We start from the raw sequence: 20,927 nt of genomic DNA, 5'->3' as shown, positions 1-20,927 counted from the left end.
TATCTATATAACAATATATGTGGCGTGATTGATGAGATGACGAGGACAAACATATTTTAGATGCTACAAAACTTATTAATCAAGTATATATATTGTGTTGAATAAGAAAGAAAACGACACCCCTTTACTTAATCTATAATATCTCAATCATCGTAAATATCAAAGAATGTATACACCAAAAATAATAATACCTATGGTCAACTTAAAGGAATCAAACCAAACCCCACAAAACACAAATATGCACTTATTTATTTGGTCCATATAATGTAGTTTTGTTTTAATCTTGAATTGAATAAAAAATGTTTTCATTTTAGTATTGCAAAAAACGTTAATGATACGTTAATGGAGGAAAGAAGATCAGTGATCAAGTCCATGTTGATCTTTCACTTCCTTGTTGCACTTTTTGGATCAATAACTTGTTCCTATGCTGCAGACACCATATCCGCAAACCAAACAGTTAGATATAATGAAACAATCGTTTCACAGCAAGAAATCTTTGAACTTGGTTTCTTTCGCCCCGGTAAGTCAAGGAACCTTTATGTCGGAATTTGGTACAAGAAAACACTGAACCAAACTGTTGTATGGGTAGCCAACCGGAACACACCACTCACAGATACCTCTAGTGACTTAACACTCACCGATCAGGGGATCTTAGTTATCCGGAACACCACCACAGGCACTGTCATATGGTCGTCAGCCAACTTGCCGACGAAGTCAGTGAGGAATCCGATTGGTCAGCTTCTAGATACAGGTAACTTTGTAATTTACGAGGAAGGAGACATCAATAGAGAAAATCCCATATGGCAAAGTTTCGACTTTCTACAGCACACTTTACTTCCTGGAATGAAGCTGGGCTGGAATTTGGTTAAGGGGACTGAAAGCCATTTAACGTCATGGAAATCCGAGGATGATCCTGCTTTGGGTGACTTTTCGTATTCGATTGATGCCAGAGGTTACCCTCAGGCCATCATAACGGAAGGCCAGGAACTAGTATACCGGCAAGGTCCATGGAATGGACTCAGGTATACGGGTAGTCCGAATTTGAGACCAAATTGGTTTTACAACTACACCTTTGTTCTTAATAAGAGAGAAATCTACTACCAGTATTATCTTGTAAATGATTCAGTTTTTACGAGGCTGGTGTTACAACCAACTGGTCGTTTAGAGCGCTTGTTATTGATTAATACCAACCAAGAATGGAGTGTTTATTTGTCCCGACCAAATGATCGCTGTGATCAATACGGGTTGTGCGGTCCATTTGGTAGCTGCAACATTGACAAGTCACCAGTTTGTGAATGTTTGAAGAGATTTGAACCCACATCTCCTGATCAGTGGAGGACAACAGATTGGTCACAAGGGTGTCGACATACTATCCCTTTGGATTGTGACCCTGGGGAAGGATTTAACAAATATTCGAATTTGAAGTTACCAGACACTCGGGGGTCATGGTATGACCAGACCATGACCCTTGAAGAATGTAGAAACATGTGCAAAAGCAATTGTTCATGTACTGCTTACACAAATTCGAATATCTCAGGGACTGGGAGTGGTTGCTTGCTATGGTTTGGTGGCCTAATTGATATCAGAACATTTGTTGGAAATGGGGACACTCTTTATATACGAGTGTCAGCCTCAGAGTTAGGTAATTTAAAACAACAGTTTTATTTTCATTACTAACTTCATGGTTGTCACTCTAAATGTCAGCTTAAGACATTGTGCATATTTTGATAGATACAGACTCAACAGAAAACGCTAGAAGCTCAAGTGAAGGGAGAATATCAGTACGAGTTATAGTCCCGGTAGCATTGGTAGTTTTGGTCATGCTAGTTTCAATATGGTTATATTATCGCTATCATAGGAAGAAACAACAGCCACAAGGTATGAGAATTGAAAACCATGTATGTTGTGCAGGGCGGTTTAAGTTATGCGTTTTATATTTAACATGTCATAACAAAAATTATGTAAAATGAAAATAGTTAAAACTCACCCTAAATGTATTTTGAATTGCATAGAACCTATCAATTTTTTTTTTTTTTTTTTTTTTTTTTTTTTTGCTATAATTAAAAACTATTCAAATAATATATTTCTGTAAATCATATGTGTAACAACAATTTATTATAAAAAAAAAATTCAAGTTTTTGAAGAAATGTTTCTAATCAAACAACCCCACAATGTCCTTTATGAGGGGTACCAAGAAAGTATATCATGCCAGTATGCCACATATAAAACAAGTGCTGGGTATTTGCTACACAGTGACACCAGAAAACGAGGTTGGACTACAAGATCCTGAAAACATAAGTGATGATAATGAAGATCTGGAGCTACCACTATATAGCTTGTCTACGATACTTCATGCAACAAACAACTTTTCATTCAACAACAAACTTGGAGAGGGCGGCTTTGGGCCCGTTTACAAGGTATTCTGTGACCATGGCCTTCTGTGTAATATATATGGTATTTGTACATTACCATAAGATATTTCTTAGCATATTTTGTAAAGGTTAAATAAATCAAATACCAATTAAGAATTCGTGGAGATGTATATATAGATGGCTTTTTCTTGACATACTTAAAACACTTGATTCAGGGTGTACTTGAAGACGGGCAGGAAATAGCAGTGAAGCGACTAGCAAAAACGTCCACTCAAGGACTTCACGAGTTCAAGAATGAAGTCATCTCAATATCTAAACTTCAACATCGGAATCTTGTCAAACTTTTGGGCTGCTGCATAGAAGGAGATGAAAAGATGCTTATTTATGAATACATGCCAAACAGAGGACTCGATTCTTTTATATTCGGTAAATGGAACATTATAGACAGAAAGCTTAGAAAAGTATCAGATCTACGAAAAAAACTTCAATTGAAAGTTAAAACTATTTACAGATACAACTCTCAAGGAACTTCTTGATTGGCGAGCACGTTACCACATTATCAATGGAATTGCCCGTGGATTACTTTATCTTCACCAAGATTCTCGTCTTAGAATTATACATAGAGATTTAAAAGCTAGTAATATTTTGCTAGACAAGGATATGAACCCAAAGATATCAGATTTTGGCATGGCTAGGGCATTCGGAGGAGATCAGATAGAGGCAAACACAAACAGAGTGGTTGGAACATAGTGAGAGTCATCTATCTTAACCTTATTCAAATATATTTAGTGATAACTTACAATTTACATTCATTCTTCACAGTGGCTACATGGCACCAGAGTATGCAGGAGATGGTATCTTTTCGATAAAATCAGATGTATATAGCTTCGGCGTATTAGTGTTGGAAATTGTGTGTGGGAAGAAAAACCGAGGGTTCGTCCACAAAGAACATTGCAACAATCTTATTGGACATGTAAGCTTGAGCCTTCTAACTTGATATCCAAAACTGTATAGAGCGATAGAAATAAAAAAAATAAATAAATAAAAAACTGTGTTTTTTCCTACTAAGTATCTTTTTCTTTTATCATAAAGGCTACCTAAGCTATAACTTTTTTATGGAAAACCTTTAAACATTGCCCAAAATGAAAACTTCTTAACCGTTTCTGCCCGAGTAAAGTTAGTTATCGAGAAGGAAATGAGACCAAAGCTAGTTAATTTTTTTACTACACTTTGTGTTAAAACAACAAAACATGTGACTCGTGTTCATTGTTATTGATAGGCATGGGGACTCCATGCTGAAGGCAGATCCTTGCAGTTAGTTGATAAATGTCTAGGTGAATCAATTAATGTGTCTGAGGTTCTACGGTCAATCCATGTTGGTTTATTGTGTGTTCAACGTCACCCAGAAGATAGACCGACTATGACTTCTGTGATCCTGATGTTGGGGAGTGAGGGTCCATTGTCATCACCCAAAGAACCGGGATTTTATGTTGGAAAATCTACGCATGATACTACTCAATCTTCAAGTTCAAATGGAGGAAGTTCTAACAATGAACTAAGCATTACAATGTTGGATGGTAGATAAAATGAAATTTGCATTTATTAAATGAAACAATGTCTAGCTATAAGCTTATCAAGCATTTCAAATTCGTCAACATAACTTATGTAAGTGGTAAAGAATGTGAACATTTGTTTATCTTATGTATCATAAATAATTTATCGGTATCCCATTTGTTTTGCCTTTGTTTACAGTGATTGTACAAAACATCTTTTCTTATGACCATCATTCGAGGCATGCAAAAACCTAATTACTCTAGAAAGCTAGGGCAAGTCAGGTATCATATCCACAAGGAGCACATAATTAGTACTACACATTTGTTTGATTAATTATACTTAAAATTAATTCAAAATTGGTATTTTTTTTTATTTTATTGAATAATTAAAACTACCAAAAATTAAAAACGATTAATTTGCAAATAAGAAAGAAAAATTTGATTATCCCTAGTAGTTTTAGGATTAAAAGATAGAAATATAAACTATGTTAATTACCTAGTTGGAAAGTTACATAAACATAACTATATATTCATATCAGGGTTTTGAAGAACAATAACAAGAGTAAGGAATTCAACTGAATCACTTAAGATACGACACCAAATAAGGATGCAAGCTAAGATGTTTTCTAACCAATTGTCACCCGAACAGGAAAGTTACATAAACATAACTATATATTCATACTAGTTTATAGACCCGCGTATTACACGAGTTTGTACAATATAAATGATATAGTTATACAATCTTTAAAAAAATTTATATTACTAACGGCCTTTGTTAATTAGTAAGGAAACTTTATATATACGAATTTCCATTACCATATAATGGTTCATACAACTAACTTGACTTTATCACAAAAACCGACCCATCTTAATTAGTAATACTGAAAATACCATAATAGTCATGTATTTTACAAAAGTTGAATACTTAAAAACATGTAATAAACAAATTTATATATTAATGAATGTATTACGTTACATATAACAATGTATAAATAATAATAATTTTTATCATTGTGTATCTTTTAAGTATAACATTTATTTAAAATAAATCTAAGACCTCAATTCTGTTTACAAAATTCATTGTTTATGTTGTTCTTTTTCTCTTTATTGGTAAAAAGCCAATTTTTTGGTATCACATAAATTAGATTTGTTTTTCTTACTAATAATTATTGTGTGAATTTAATTAATAAATAGTATTTGTAAAATTATGATATAAGTTAAATGTTTATATATGATGAATAAATCTTTTCATTATTAAAGGTTAATTGACTATGTCACAAATGGGTATAAAATGAAACTAATATATTTCTTAGCTCTATTAAATTGAAAACACATCATAAATCAATATAGCTAACAATCTTAATATTATCTCATCTATAAAACTTCAAAATGTTAAGTTCTCTCTGACTACCATTTTAAAACCGAATTCAATAAAATTTTAGTCTTGTTGTGAGATAGTCCTCTGGTTAGTTACTTTTTTTAGCTTTTATTTATATGTTAGAAAAACTCATATATTGATTTTATAGATAATCTCATATATGGATAACAGTTTTTATTTTTTTTCTTTTGTAATTTAAACTATTTTATTTTAAGAAGTACTAAAATCATAGTTTTAAATATTATAGATCACTTATGTATATTTTTTAATCATAAATTAGAAATAAATATTAACAATTATTATCTATACTTTCTATAAAAGGAGAAATACAAGTGATATAAGAAAAGCTGATGTGTAGTAGCAGAGCATGTCCAACAAGGCTTTTTCTTATGTCATTATTACATCATAATGCCTAATATTAAAAGACTTTAAATTTCAAAGTTGGCCACCTTTTCAAAGGTCCGCCCATTTGTATAATACCTTATACTCAAAGGTCTGCCATCATTCATAATTTAAAGTACTGATGTTTATTGAAAATTCAAAAAACCTCTTCACACGTTCAAAATTCAAAATTCTGGCTCCACATTCAAAATTCAAAATTCAAACCATATATATTCTAATCCTATAAATAAAATATAATTATCTGCCTCCATATTCAAATCTCTCTCGCTCATATCTACATATGAATTTGGCTCCACATTCAAATTTCAATTTATCTCTCTCCTTTATATTTGCGATCATATCTCTCTTACTCAAATGCATAGCTCTCATGATTGAGCCAGTTAATCTTCATATACAGTTCTTTGTTCCCATATCATTGTTCCAATATCGTTGTTTCATGGAAGCTCTGTTTCACACACTCACCTTTGACCTTGGCTTTGCATATTCAATCTGTTCATCTGCGATTACAGCTTTTTGTACTTCACGAAATTTTTCCAACATCGTTGAGGGTATGTTTTTTTCTCTGATTTTGAATCTTAAAATTTGAACTGATCTGTTCTAATTCTCTGTTTATATTTCAGTCTAATCAGAGTTGTTTAAAATTCAAACAATTAGTTGCGGGTTATTTTAGGTTTGTGGATTCTTTTAAACTGTTGATATATGTTGATAATATTTATTTTAAGGTGTTGATATATTTCAGCTTTTTTTTTCGAGTGAGCAGTGGGGAGTTCTTCTACACTGTTTTTAAAGTCTGAAGTGCAGAAAGTGGAGTACTTCTTTATAATAAATGAAGAAGTTAATGGTAATTATGAGAACCTATTTTTCTAATTTTATTTTTGTTCTTTCGGTTTATTGATATTTAACTTTTTACTACGATTATTATATCCTTCTTTTACATGAGACTTGAAGAAATATACAAGTTAAATAACATATATGAATTTCGCTCCACATTCAAGAGTTAAAAATGTCATCATACCCTTCTGTAGGTTCTTATGATTTAAAGTATCGGTTTATCAAGCAAGTTAAGGATCAAGTATATGAGGATAGGGCTATTGTTCAAGAGCTGAAGAGGTGTTTTGGTGATGTCTTTCTGCACTTCGGAATTCAAAAACAGTGCAGAAGCTTTTCATCACGTTTTACTACTATTATATCCTTCTTTTACATCAGAGTTGAGGAAATTTACAAGTTAAAAATGTCATCATATCCTTCTGTAGGTTCTTATGATTTAAAGTATCGTTTTATCAAGGAAGTTGAGGATCAAGTATATGAGGATAGGGCTACTGTTCAAGAGCTGAGGATTATTAAATTTCGTTGTTCAGTTCTTAATGTAATTGTTGATCTATCGTCATATGTGATATGTAAATTTTAATTCTATTAATCTTTGTAGAGCATTTTATTTTTACTGATTTGAGCATCAATAGTTGTTAGTGTTGATACCTGCTATTGTAAATGTTGAGTTGCTATTGGTGCCAGCATTTGTTATTCCCAACAGCAGTTTCGAAAGACAATAGAAGTTCTGAACATTCTTAAAAAAGACAAAAATCTTTAAAAGTCTGTTGAAAACAGCTGTTTTTAAAACATCTGTTTGGCAAAAGATTTATCGACTGTTTAAAGGTATTGTCTGTTCTCATAATTCATGTTTTTTGTAACGACTGTTGAGTTGCTACTGTTGCCAACATCTGTTATTCCCAACAACGGTTTCCAAAGGATTGTCAACCATTAACCCAATAGAAGTTCTGAACATTATTAAAAAAATAGGTATTTTGAAAAAAATTGACAAAAAATCTTTAAAAGTCTGTTGAAAACAGCTGTTTTTAAAACATCTGTTTGGCAAAAGATTCATCCACTGTTTAAAGGTATTGTCTGTTCTCATAATTCCTGTTTTTTGTAACGACTGTTGAGTTGCTACTGGTGCGAACATCAGTTATTCCCAACAGCAGTTTCCAAAGAATTGTCAATGATTAACACAATAGAAGTTCTGAACATCTGTTATTGCTCAACGTCTTTAAATGAAGAGGTTTTTTACCATTGTTGATTTACCACTGCTCAACAGTTCTGAACATCTATTATTACTCAACTGTTATTGCTCAACAATTCCTGTTTTTCTGTAATGACTGTTGAGTTGCTACTGGTGCGAACATCTGTTATTCCCAACAACAGTTTCCAAATAATTGTCAATGATTAACACAATAGAAGTTCTGAACATCTGTTATTACTCAACGTCTTTAAATGAAGAGGTTTTTTTACCGCTGTTGACTTACCACTGCTCAACAGTTCTAAACATCTGTTATTGCTCAACTGTTGATTTACCACTGTTTACAACATTTGGGTCCAATGAAGTGGTAGTAGCCTTTGTTTGCCATGTAGATTATTGTTGGTCTTTAAATGAAGAGGTTTTTTTTATATTTTTTTATGGAAGCGGTTTAAAATTTGTACTTTCAGTTTCTTGATATTTAATTTTATAGTTTTCCCATGAAAATTTATTTTTTAAATGTTTTGCATTAATTGGCTGCTGATATTTAATATCAATTTACTTGTTTATTTTAAAAGTCTGTTGAAAGGACTGCTAAATTACTATTGTTGTATAAGATCTGTTGTTGCCAAACAGTGGTTTCCAAATATTGTTGAAGGGTATTGTCTGTTCTCATAGGTTTTGTTTAATCTGAGGACTGCTGAGTTACTAATGTTGCCTAACATCTGTTGTTGGCCAACAGTGGTTTTCGCAACAACTGTCACCCATTATCAGAGCAGAGGTTGTGACGTGGACAGATGTTAGCCATCAGATCTTTCTAACTTCTGACACGTCAGTATTCACCTTTTCACTTTATAAATCGCTGTTTCATCCCCAAACAGAGGTTTTACTTTCGTATGGAGTTTAAAATTCAGCAGAGTGGTTTCCACCTTCTTCTTCAACACTTCTTCGTCAACCTCTCGCAACTTTCAATTCCAATCATGACTTTGGTGATGAAAAATTCGCATAACTACCTTGCTATTTTTGAGAAAACCGAGAAAAATACTCTCTATCATTCGATGATTGATGTTCTTACATCATGAAAATATAAGGTCATTCTTACCGCCGACGCACCCATTTTCCAAGAGACGCTTCGCGATTTTTGGGCTAATGCGAATATTGAAGAACAAAACAATGTGGCTGTAAGTATAACTTCAAAAGTCGGAGATGAATAGGTTGCTATTACCCCGAGTACCATATCAACAACATTTGAGGTAAACGACTTGGCAGGTAAGACCTCTTTGCCGAAAAATGAGATTCAAACATACTTGATGGGGATGGGATATGATGGAGAGTTGAATCAGGCAACTATGTTTAAAGGTAATTTTCCACCGCCAATGAAATTCCTGTTCCATACTCTTTTATTCTGTCTCTCAAATAAAACTATTTCTTTTAATGAAATACCTTTGAAAATTCAGTCATTGGGGTATGCAATTTTGACAAATACTGATTTTAACTACTCCCAAGCACTGTTTGCTGATTTGGTTGCAAATTTAAATAACATTAAAAAGGGCAAAATTGCTGCTATTAAAAAGGGCAAAACTGCTGCTATTAAAAAGGGGAAAGCTGCTGCTATTAAAAAGGGGAAAACTACTGGTTTTCTTATGTTTCCTAGACTATTAAGCTACTACCTGCAAAAACATGTTTCTCAAAAAGCTTTTGAAAAAGGTGAATCTATTAAAATGAATAGTCTAACTTTTACTCGCCTTATGGCTAAAGAGTCAGATGTTTTCAAACTGAAGCAAAGGGGAATGAGGAAATTTTAGATGAGTCTACAACTGCTCCTCAAACGTCTGTTGTTGAGCCCACTGCTCTTGGTGATCACAGCACTACAACCACTACTGTGAAACCCCCACCAACAAAACTCAAAAAGACCAAAACAAAATCCAAAAAGCCCACCGACACCAGCAAAACGGGTCCTCTGGAAGATAAGATCCCAGAGGTTAACCCCGTGACAACACAGACGTCACTACAAACCACTGTTGCTACTTCCTCACAACATGTGGAAAGATCTCAACCCATAAACCAAACTCCTCATGATTCCTCACAAAAGGAACATGTTGTATTCACAGGGACACCACAATACGATGTCATACCCTCATATGAGAGTATACCTAAAAGCCCTTCTCCCGCGGCAATGTCTCTTTCGACAGCAATCCCTTCATCTTCCATTCCACCAAAGTTTGTAACACTGCTTCAAGCTATTGACATTCAAAGTGATAGCAATCCCTCTCACGAACACTTTACTGAGAGTTTAGCTTCAACAATAGCTATGTCTGAATCTTTTCAATTACCTAACCCAGAAATAGTTGAGGAGGCTACACCTCTTGAATTTCAGCAAATTCTTGATGGTATTTAAAGTGGAGCAGCTACTACAAATGTCAAATCCACTGATTTACATTTGGATAGTAGTTTCATCAGTCAGACTCCCTTGAAGGCAACCACTGCTGTGTCTATCAAGGTATCCACTGGTGAGTTCAAGTTAACCACGGTTGAGATCACTAAGGTAACCACTGATGCAGAGGGAAGTCCCCAGAACCAAGAACAAGGGGCATCTGCTAATGAAAATTTGGAGAAACTAATGTGCACAAAATGCAACATATAAATTACATCAATTATGGCATAAAACTAACCCTTTTTTTAGTACTAATGTTGGAAAAAAGTGTGTTTTTGTCTTCCTTTTGTATTTTCAGGATTAAATGAGCTCAAATGAACAAAAGAAGCAAAAAGACAACTAAATCTAACACAAATACAAGAAAAGGAACAAACGTGGCATGCCCGACCCCCCGACAGCATCTTCCCAAGCAAAACCAGAGAAGAGAAGGCTGAACACGCCCCGTGCTCACTGAGCACGGGGGCGTGCCCAAGTGTCAGCAGAAAAGACAAAGTTGTAGAAGCTTCCATCGCCCACCACGGGGCCGTGCTCAGCGGGCACGGGGCCGTGGTCAACTATAAGATTCGCGTAATCCAGGCAAATCTTGATAGTACAGATATGCTTCTGCACACGGGGTCGTGCTCAGCGGACACGGGGGCGTGGTCAACTAATGCAGACAAACTGCAATTAATGAAAAAAGAGAGGAGGATGGACACGGGGCCGTGCCCGAGCTTTTGTTCAGCCTATAAATAGGAGTGCTTGGATCACTTGCAACTTATCCCTTGGCACACCACCTCTCTCACACTTCACCCACCACCCACCACCATCACAACACCATCATCCACCACCATCATCCATTGTCCATCGTAGAGTGTGTGAGTCGTCTCAGGATCCAAGATTGATCGTAAGAGTTCTTGACAATCAAAGGCCATGTTTGCCTAAGTCTCTTACATCACTTGGTGAAGACAAGTGTCTAGTCTAATACTTTTTATTTTTAATCTTTTCGCACTTTTTACTTCGTTATGTATTAATGACTTTAATAACTAGTTTCTTATGTTGAAGGTGATTCTTCCTTATCGTTTGTCTGTGGTGTCTTGGCATTATTTTACTATCTATATAAAATAAAAGATTTTCACCATTCATGGTCTATATGGAGGTATGTTGGCTACCTGGTCGGGGGTTAAGAGAACGGTTTGGTACGAGTCTTGTCATTGTTCAGTGTATAGATCCTGCAAAGGACCTGGGTCTAATTTAGTAGGACCTCCTTCAATACCCACCGGTATTGGATGGCGGGGGTCCAAACTCTTTGACCCCCTCATAAATTAAACTACTATTAATATTTTAACCCGGCTACTTAGGACTGTATCCCTGCTGACTCAGACTACTTAGCCGAGGGTAACGTCACCTTCAAAAGAGGGGCCTACCACAATATGCATTAATAACTTAATTAATTATCTTTCAATAATCCAACCCTTTAGGATTGTATCCTTGCTGACTCAAACTACTGGATTGAGGGTAACGTCACCTTCAAAAGAGGGGCCTACTACAATAACTAAGATAATCTCTTAAAAAGTGCAAAAGTGCGGAAATAATCAAAGGTTACACTATACACGAGTCAGAGCCAAGTGATTCATCCTGTCTATCTGTTTTTATTTTTATTTTATTTTTCAGCATTTTAGTTAAGTTTTATTTTTCTAATTTAAAACTTTTTTTCTAATTTTTGATTTGATTAGACGTTGAGGATAAACCGGTACTAAAAGCTCTTGTGTCCTTGTACGATCTCGATATCTTGCCAACACTATACTACATTCACGATGGGTGCACTTGCCCATATGTGTGTTTAGTGTTAGTAAATATCGTGTTTTATAAATTTAGAACTTGACTAAAAAAAGTGTAAAAGGGCTTAAAATATACACCTAAAACTTATTACACTTAACGCACATCAAGTTTTTGGCGCCGTTGCCGGGGACACAAGGATTTTTAGAAAGTTAGGAATCGGCGGCCTAATCGTTTTTTCTAAATTTTTGTTTTTTTAAGATTTTCGTAGTTTTTCAGCTTCTGCAGAACTCAGCACGGGTCGTGCTTGCTGAACACGCCCCGTGCCCAATCATTGGAACTGGCAATCCTGTTTTAAGTCAGACAGTAAGCTGAACACGTGGCCGTGCCCACTCAACACGCCCCCGTGCCCAAGATTCAATTACTGAAAACAGAACCGTAAGATCCCGACGATTGGTAATTTCTGACACAAACATGAGTGATACTGATGATTTTTACTTTCGGCACTCTTATGGTACCTGGTGTCAAATATGTGGTGGCCCTCATAAAGAATTAGAATGTTATTTTCTAAATTATAAGCCCCACTAAATAGACCCATTGTTTTCCTGTATCCTTAAGAGGGGAGAAAGTAAAAATAATCCCTATCTCTCCCTTGAATGCGCTCAACCGGACCTTCTAAGAGAAATGCTTCTTGATGAACTATTTCAATTAGAAGATCTAATTCTTAATTGGTTAGAAGAACTTAGGATGGATTTTATTAATTCATCCCAAGACAATAGCCAAGAAGAATTATTGAAATCGCATTCCAACAACTCCGATGTTCCCGATATTACCTCCAACTCTAGCGAGGACTTGAGCGATAGTCGTCCCTGTGCCGAATGTGCCGTGAAGGACTCCCCATCGACCTCGTTCGATGCATACATAGACCTGAGCGATTCGGCATACACCTTCTTTAACGAGAGCCCGGGAAAGGGTTGGACTTGTCCACCTACATTTAGCATAGGAATTACCCTCACCATCAACCTCTTGCGTTCTCGTCTTAATCTAGAACAATTAAGGTATCTTAGGCACTTTGGGGTTGTTCCATCCAGTAAGGAACCGCCCGATCCGGATAAGTTCCTTAAAAATAGACAAACTTCATAATCAGCCTTTCAACACGGGGCCATGCCCAGGCCAACACGCCCCCGTGTCCGCCAAAAGATTCCTTTCTGACTTTATGTCAGAATATGGACAAAATGTGTCAGGATCTTGCCTGCACACGGGGCCGTGTCCAGCTGACACGGGGCCGTGTCTAGCATGCTGTCGTTTTCTATAAATGCAACCAAGAATCCTACACATTTGGACCATCCAGGACAGAGATTTGAAGGGATCTTCTCACCTACCATCCTAGGTATGTTCTAAAAGAATTTTCTAACAACCCATCGTGTCCTTTCCTCTTTCATCCATTGCCTCCTTCTTCATCTTTCTTGCCTCAAACACCTCCATTAAAGCTTATTTCCAAGCTTTATAAAGATGTTTGTTAGGTTTTTGTCCAAGGAATCTTGTTAAAAATAAGCTGTACAACATTGTTTTAAGTTATTTCTGGTAAAAAATGCTTCATGAGTTGGAAAAATATTTTGAAACTTCAAGATTCCTTGTTCCAAAAATCTGCAGAAAGGTGAACACGGGGCCGTGCTCGTTGAGCACGGGGACGTGTCCAATGAACTCTTTCATTAAAATAAACTATTTTCGGTTTGTTTTCGTAGAATGTCTAGTCAAAACAGTGGAACCTCTTCTGCGCACTCCAGAAACAGTCGAAGGGAGAGAAGGTCATCAATTGAAGCAACTCTCGTACGTTACGTAATAGCATTACGTGAAGCTCTTGACGAGATGACTTAAGTAGAGGAGGTCCTGATAGGCCGTATAAACTATCTTACGGTGGGGCTGGAAAACAGTTTTCAAGAAATTAACTCTTGCACCAGAGGTTAAACATTCTTGTAACACCTCCCATGGAGTCAATCCTCCCTTAAGAAGATTGGAACCTAGCACTTGGAGTCAACAACCCTACCGGATGGGATGGCATTCTAGCGGAACCTCCACTTGAAGATTTACAAGAAGTCCCGGTGGAAGTTGCACCCCCTCAAACCGATGCCAATGAGTCCGCCTTTCTCCTCCCAATGGAGATAGAAGAATGGCTCGCCGACGTGTGAGGAACCCATGCCCGGAAAAAGAAGTTCTTCAAAGCCGCATCCAACCGAGAGAATTATCTTTTCGGAAATTTTGCTAATTAGAATAACTTTTAGGCTAGAACTTCTTGGTTTAAGCTTCTTGTGCTTTGTTTAACCTACTTATCTAAATTCTTAGGATTATGTACTTCTCTCTACGATTTAAATGAAATGATGGTTTTAGTTAAATTGGTGTTTGGATGATGTTATAATGAATAAAACACACTCGGGATGGTGAAGGATAACAAGGGAAACTTGCACCAGCGACCCATGCACGAAAACAGAGCCATCCGACAAATTTTTCTTCGTTACAGCAAGTTCAGCATGGGCCGTGTTCGCCCAACACGGCCCCGTGCTGCACAATCTGCAGAAAATGCCCAGTTCAGGTAACTAGACACGGGCCGTGCTCACTGAACACGCCCCCGTGTCCAGGCTTCTGTTTCTTTTTACAAACTTTTGTTACTAGCACTTGAACACGGGGCGTGCCCGGTCACCACGGGGCCGTGTCCAGGCTCCCAGTAACATAAAATTTCGCTTTTTCATACCTTTTTACACATTCAATCAACCTAAAAACTTATTTTTGGGACACATTGAGGACAATGTGTAATTTAAGTGTGGGGGGATGCTAAAACCTTGAATCTTGCAAGTCCTAATTACAAGCCTTAAACAAAACTCTATTGGAACCGCTAATCACCCCAAATTTTTTTCAAAAATTTTCATTTATTTTTACTTGTCTAAGTTTAAGTTGGGAATTTCAAAATTCTAAAAAGGTTATATTTTTACAAATTTACAACTGATAGCGTCGTGATAAAAAGAACCAACATAAGAAAATTATGAAACGACATGACAAGCTTAGTTAAAATTTGATTATATATACTTGATCACATAAAAACCCATTCCCACAAAAGTGAGTTTTGAGCCTTTATTGAGCATACAAATACATATCTTTAAACTAAATACTCATTTTTCGTTTCTTGTGTGAATAGCCGCTTGGTTCTTACGACTTTAGAACTTGCCACGACGATGCATTCCCGGTCCTTACCAACTTAAACTCGAGTAAGTAAATGAAGGAGGTATTAGGACTAACCCTTTTTATTTCTACACCATTATTTTTCTTTTTTTTACCACCTACCCAAAATCCACCTAGTTAACCCCTTTGAGCCTAAACCTTTTCGTTTCTTAACCCAATTCAAACACCCTTTCACCCACCTAAACCCTTTTCCTTTTAAACCCTTTATTTTAGTAACAAAGCTCGGTTTCTAGTATGACTTGATATATATATATAAAAAATTGATGAAGTCAAAGAAATAAACAAACAAGTTCATCAAAAATAACTTTGTTTGAAGGAAATACTTCATCAAAATAAAAAAAAAAGTTTTGAAAAATATCAAGTCTTACGAAAACCGACGATTTTACGATTTTCGCCTTTTTACTAACCACTAACCCAACCACCCACCTTTAGCCCAAGCCTAACCCTTCACCCAAAAAGTCCTCTTGATATTTACAAAGGTATATAGTTAAAAAGGAGGAGGATTGATTGCTTGGCAAGCCAATGGTAGGAGTAAGTTCCATGCCACATTCGAGTGGTTCACTAAAAATACACCTTCGGCCGAGTGTTGAGTGATCCCCCGTGAGGTATGTGAACTTGTATATAAATGAAATTTAAAAAAAAAAGGCATGTTATGCCCTAATAAGTAATTTATCTTGTGAAACGTTTTTAATAAATCATGAAACTAACCCCTTTTTTTTAGTATTAATGTTGGAAAAAGTGTGTTTTTGTCTTCCTTTTGTATTTTCAAGATTAAATAAGCTCAAATGAACAAAAGAAGCAAAAAGACAACTAAATCTAACACAAATACAAGAAAAGGAACAAACGCAGCAAACCCGACCCCCCGACAGCATCTGCCCAAGCAAAACAATAGAACAGAAGGCTGAACACGCCCCGTGCTCAGTGACGGGGGCGTGCCCAAGTGTCAGCAGAAAAGACAAAGTTGTAGAAGCTTCCATCGCCCACCACGGGGCCGTGCTCTGCGGGCACGGGGCCGTGGTCAACTATAAGATTCGCGGAATCCAGGCTAATCTTGATAGTACAGATATGCTTCTGCACACGGGGTCGTGCTCAGCGGACACGGGGGCGTGGTCAACTAATGCAGACAAACTGCAATTAATGAAGAAAGAGAGGAGGATGGACACGGGGCCGTGCCCAGCGGACACGGGGCCGCGCCCGAGCTTCTGTTTAGCCTATAAATAGGAGTGCTTGGATCACTTGCAACTCATCCCTTGGCACACCACCTCTCTCACACTTCACCCACCACCCACCACCATCACAACACCATCATCCACCACCATCATCCATTGTCCATCGTAGAGTATGTGAGTCGTCTCGGGATCTAAGATTGATCGTAAGAGTTCTTGACAATCAAAGGCCATGTTTGCCTAAGTCGCTTACATCACTTGGTGAAGACAAGTGTCTAGTGTAATACTTTTTATTTTTAATCTTTTCGCACTTTTTACTTGGTTATGTATTAATGACTTTAATAACTAGTTTCTTATGTTGAAGGTGATTCTTCCTTATCATTTGTCTGTGGTGTCTTGGCATTATTTTACTATCTATATAAAATAAAAGATTTTCACCATTCATATCTCCACGGTCTATATGGAGGTATGTTGGCTACCTGGTCGGGGGTTCAGGGAACGGTTTGGTATGAGTCTTGGTTAGGACTGTATCCCTGCTGACTCAGACTACTTAGCCGAGGGTAACGTCACCTTCAAAAGAGGGCCCTACCACAATATACATTAATAACTTAATTAATTATCTTTAAATAATCCGACCCTTTAGGATTGTATCCTTGTTGACTCAAACTACTGGATTGAGGGTAACGCCACCTTCAAAAGAGGGGCCTACTACAATAATTAAGATAATCTCTTAAAAAGTGGAAAAGTTTAGAAATAATCAAAGGTTACACCATACACGAGTCGGAGCCAAGTGATTCATCTTGTCTATCAGTTTTTATTTTTATTTTATTTTTCAGTATTTTAGTTTAGTTTTATTTTTCTAATTTAAAACCTTTTTTCTAATTTTTTATTTGATTAGACGTTGAGGATAAACCGGTACTAAAAACTCTTGTGTCCTTGGACGACCTCGGTATCTTGCCAACACTATACTACGTTCACGATGGGTGCACTTGCCCATATGTGTGTTTAGTGTTAGTAAATATCGTGTTTTATAAATTTAAAACTTGGCTAAAAAAAGTGTAAAAGGGCTTAAAATATACACCTAAAACTTATTACACTTAACGCACATCAGATACCTCCTCTTTCAAAAGCAGATACAACCACCTCTGGTGGGAATTCAGATGATCCTATTAAGTTAGGTGATGGCTTAAAATACCAGGATTTGACGGACAATATATCTAACTTGGAAACAACTGCTGCTGATATGAAAGATCAATTGAAGCAGTTGGTGGATGCTTTCAAAAGTCGACCTTCTCATCAGCAGTTATGGCAAGAGCTTTGGAATTCGGTACAACCCATTCTTGCAGCTCAAAGGGAACTTGCTGAGATTCAACTTAATTCCCGCATGAAGCTAATTAGAGTTATGGATGAAGCAAGATACAAAGACACACAGGCATAAAAGAATGCATTGCAATGTTAACTGGTACTACCCCTACACCTATGTTTGAAAAAGACGATGAAGATGATGCTGAAAAGAGGGAAAAGGATTCCATGAAAAACTTTGGAAAACCAACACCAAGGAATCAGCCAAAACAAAATCCAAAGCCTGCCAAGCAAACTTCTGCAAAATCTCCTGGAAAATCTGATACTGGTAAGAAAAAGGGAATTGATGATTCCGTTAACAAACAGACAGATAAGGAGATTGAACGAAAACAGAAGAGGAAGCATAAAAAAGAGGAAGATATAGTGCTCAACATTGGAACTTCAAATAGTAGAAAATCACAGAAAGATAACGAATCTCCTATTTTCATATTTCCTAAACCAATATCACCACCAGAAAAACCAACCACTGCTGCGAGACTCAAAACCACTGCTGAACCTAAGAAGTCAGATTCTTTTACACCTAAAACAAAACTCTCACCAGAAAAACCACCTGTCAAAAAGCAGAATACAAAATCCTCATCATCACTGCCAACCTCGACTGAAACAATTGTTGATGCAACAAATGTTTCAGCATATGTTAAGACAACAATGGTTGAGACACCAGTTGTTTCAACAGTTGTTAGTCAATCCACTGATTCTACCCAATTTCAATTTCCATCACAACCTACCCTTACAGTCATGGCACCTTTTTCTTCCCTAACTCCTCCTTCTCCAAATTCTGTTTACACAAGAAAGAGAAAATTGATGGTGCATGAAGAAGAGAAGGAAGAAAAAGATATACCCGCACCAATTCCGTTATCAGCTACTCAGTTCATTCAAACTTCACCTAAACCATTCGTCCCACCTCCATCAACAAAGGTCAACCCATTGGCAGTAACTTTCCCTCTGGAACTGCTTGAAATTCAAGATGAAATGACTCAATTTTACACAGAGGATGATCCATCCAAAAGAACCTTCCCATCTCTTTAGGGATTTGAAACTCCAAAGAATATTTATGAATATCTGAAGCTAAAGGGCAAGCAAGCAGAAGATAAGGAAAATGAAGAGTGTAAAGGGCTAGGAGACATTAATTTATCAACTCGCATGCAAAATTGGCTTGGTGAAGTCAAGAAGTTGGAAGTTTTTGCTAGAGACCTGAGTAATAATATGTCAAATTTGTCACCAAATGCTGAGCTAGAAAAGGCATTAAGAAATGATTTCTTGAACACTATCTTGGAAACCAAGCCCTAAGAAGCCTACATATCTGATTTCAAAGACTGGCCCCTTGAGGCTCTTAATGAGGAAGTTAATAGAATTGAAAAGATGAATAAAGATCCTCAAATGCCAAAATATTCTCCCAACTGGAAACAATACAAAAAGGTTGAAGTGGATGAAGTGTTGAAGTATAAGAGGATGAAGGCAGAACTTGTAGCAGCTAAGGTTCGGACTGCTAGACAAATTGGAAAATGGACTAGGCAGTCTATTGATCGAGATTACAGTAGGTTAGAAGAGCGAAGAAAGACAGATCCATCCCTTCCTAAAAAGCCAGTATACAAAGATGAAACGACTGTTATACGTCGGCAGACCGTTACATCTAAAAAGTTGTTCTCAGCAGCAGATGTATCCATCGGTGCCTTGAACCAAAGAAAAAGACAACAATTGATGGATGAGGAAGATGAAAATAGGTATGCTGAGTATAGAAAAGAGTCTATCAGAAATCAGTTACGATATGGATTGGATGATGCTTCGTTGCAATTACAAGCTCAAGTTGCTCAAACACTTCAGAAGTTGGCAAGCAGGCCTCAATCGCCAAACTCCTCTCAAATAAAACTTCTCCCAAGAAACCCATCAAACCCAAAAATACTAAAGTGGAAGTCTGACAAACAGACCCATGAATTGACTTTGATCAAGTCTGATGGTAGTGTTGAAAAGATATCAAGGGAGAATGCACTTGGTCTGAATCCAGTTGACCTCCAAGATCTTTTTAACCTTCAGTTTGATAGGGATGAAGATGATACTGATTCCTTGGATTTTGAGCTCCAATTCAAAGGGCAAATCTGGGAAATGTTGATGAGAGAATAAAGATCTGCTGATTTCTAAAATTTGCTGATTCCTTGATTTAGTTTTGCTGAAAGTTGTTGAGGCAGGTGATTGTGTTTTTGTAGTTAACGTTTGTTGAACTTTAAGTTGTATTCAAATTCTATGAAGTACGTATGTCTATAAACAGTTTATATTATCTTTTTGGGTAAACAGTTAAATTGTATGTAATTGATATATTAACCGATAATCTATGTTTATAGTTGTCTTTTAGCTATAATAGATAACACGTTTTGGTACAATATCTATGCACGTATCTATATGTTCTATTAATATGTGTTATGTATGCTTGTCAAAGAAACGACTCGTGTTTGCAGCTCTCATTTTTAATGAGAGTACTAAATTCTTTGTTAATAACATTATTCTCTTAAAATCTGTTTACTAACCTTCGTAATTTCTGTTGACTGACCTTTTTAACATAGGTTGACTAACATGCATATCTGTTTACTATCTATCCATCTGGCAAGCTCTGTTGGAGATAATGGAAAACATTTTTTAGGAAAGTCTATTGGAAAGCAACATAAGTTTTTAAAAGTTAATAGACAACAATAGTTTGCTATCAACATAATGGAATTGCTGTTGAATAAACCTATTGACCATTAGTGTATATCAATATTATAAGTCTGCACTAATTACTTTTTTACTCTCTGTCAATATGGGCTATGCATGGTTTTCTAAGAAATGACCCGTGTTTGCACACGGGTCTTACCGCTAGTTATATATTATAAATGAATTAAATTTGAAAATGCCATGTGGCATTAATTAGAAGGATGTTAGAGGTGAAAATGCATGTGGCATTAGAAGTATTATTTTATTAGTAATTATTTTAATAGTATTAGATTAGATTAGGGTTTCTGATGCATATCCAAGTGTGGAGGAGCGGGCTATTTTGTATTTGGAGGCCCAAGATCGTGTAACAAAAGGGGCTTCACTAAAATGGCTCTAACTTGGGCTACGGGGGTCCGTTTTGGGCGTGCGACCAGGCGAAACGAACGTGAGAATGAGCTCCATCTTGCTGCAAATGCCTACAATAGTTTGGGTCATCGTCCGGGCCGAAAAACGCTTATTTCCATGAGTTATTTTATGTTTTGTGTTTTTTAGTGGGTTTTTTTGACTTTTATTTT

General features: G+C 36.4%; 1 protein-coding gene across 1 annotated transcript; it reads left to right on the top strand.

Moving 5' to 3' along the window:
* The first annotated feature begins 342 nt into the window (after positions 1 to 342).
* LOC110889936 (G-type lectin S-receptor-like serine/threonine-protein kinase At4g27290) lies at positions 343 to 4,121 on the top strand. Its single transcript, XM_022137507.2, has 7 exons — positions 343 to 1,642; positions 1,732 to 1,878; positions 2,254 to 2,417; positions 2,588 to 2,798; positions 2,884 to 3,121; positions 3,195 to 3,345; positions 3,652 to 4,121. The coding sequence occupies exons 1-7, from the start codon at positions 343 to 345 to the stop codon at positions 3,955 to 3,957; spliced, it is 2,517 nt and encodes an 838-aa protein (XP_021993199.1). The 3' UTR covers positions 3,958 to 4,121.
* The last annotated feature ends 16,806 nt before the right edge of the window (positions 4,122 to 20,927 follow it).

The sequence above is a fragment of the Helianthus annuus genome, chromosome 11 (genome assembly GCF_002127325.2).
Source record: "Helianthus annuus cultivar XRQ/B chromosome 11, HanXRQr2.0-SUNRISE, whole genome shotgun sequence".
In the NCBI taxonomy this organism is placed as follows: Eukaryota; Viridiplantae; Streptophyta; class Magnoliopsida; order Asterales; family Asteraceae; genus Helianthus; species Helianthus annuus.
Note: the sequence above shows the minus strand (reverse complement) of the source record. Positions and strands in the feature narration are given on the sequence as shown.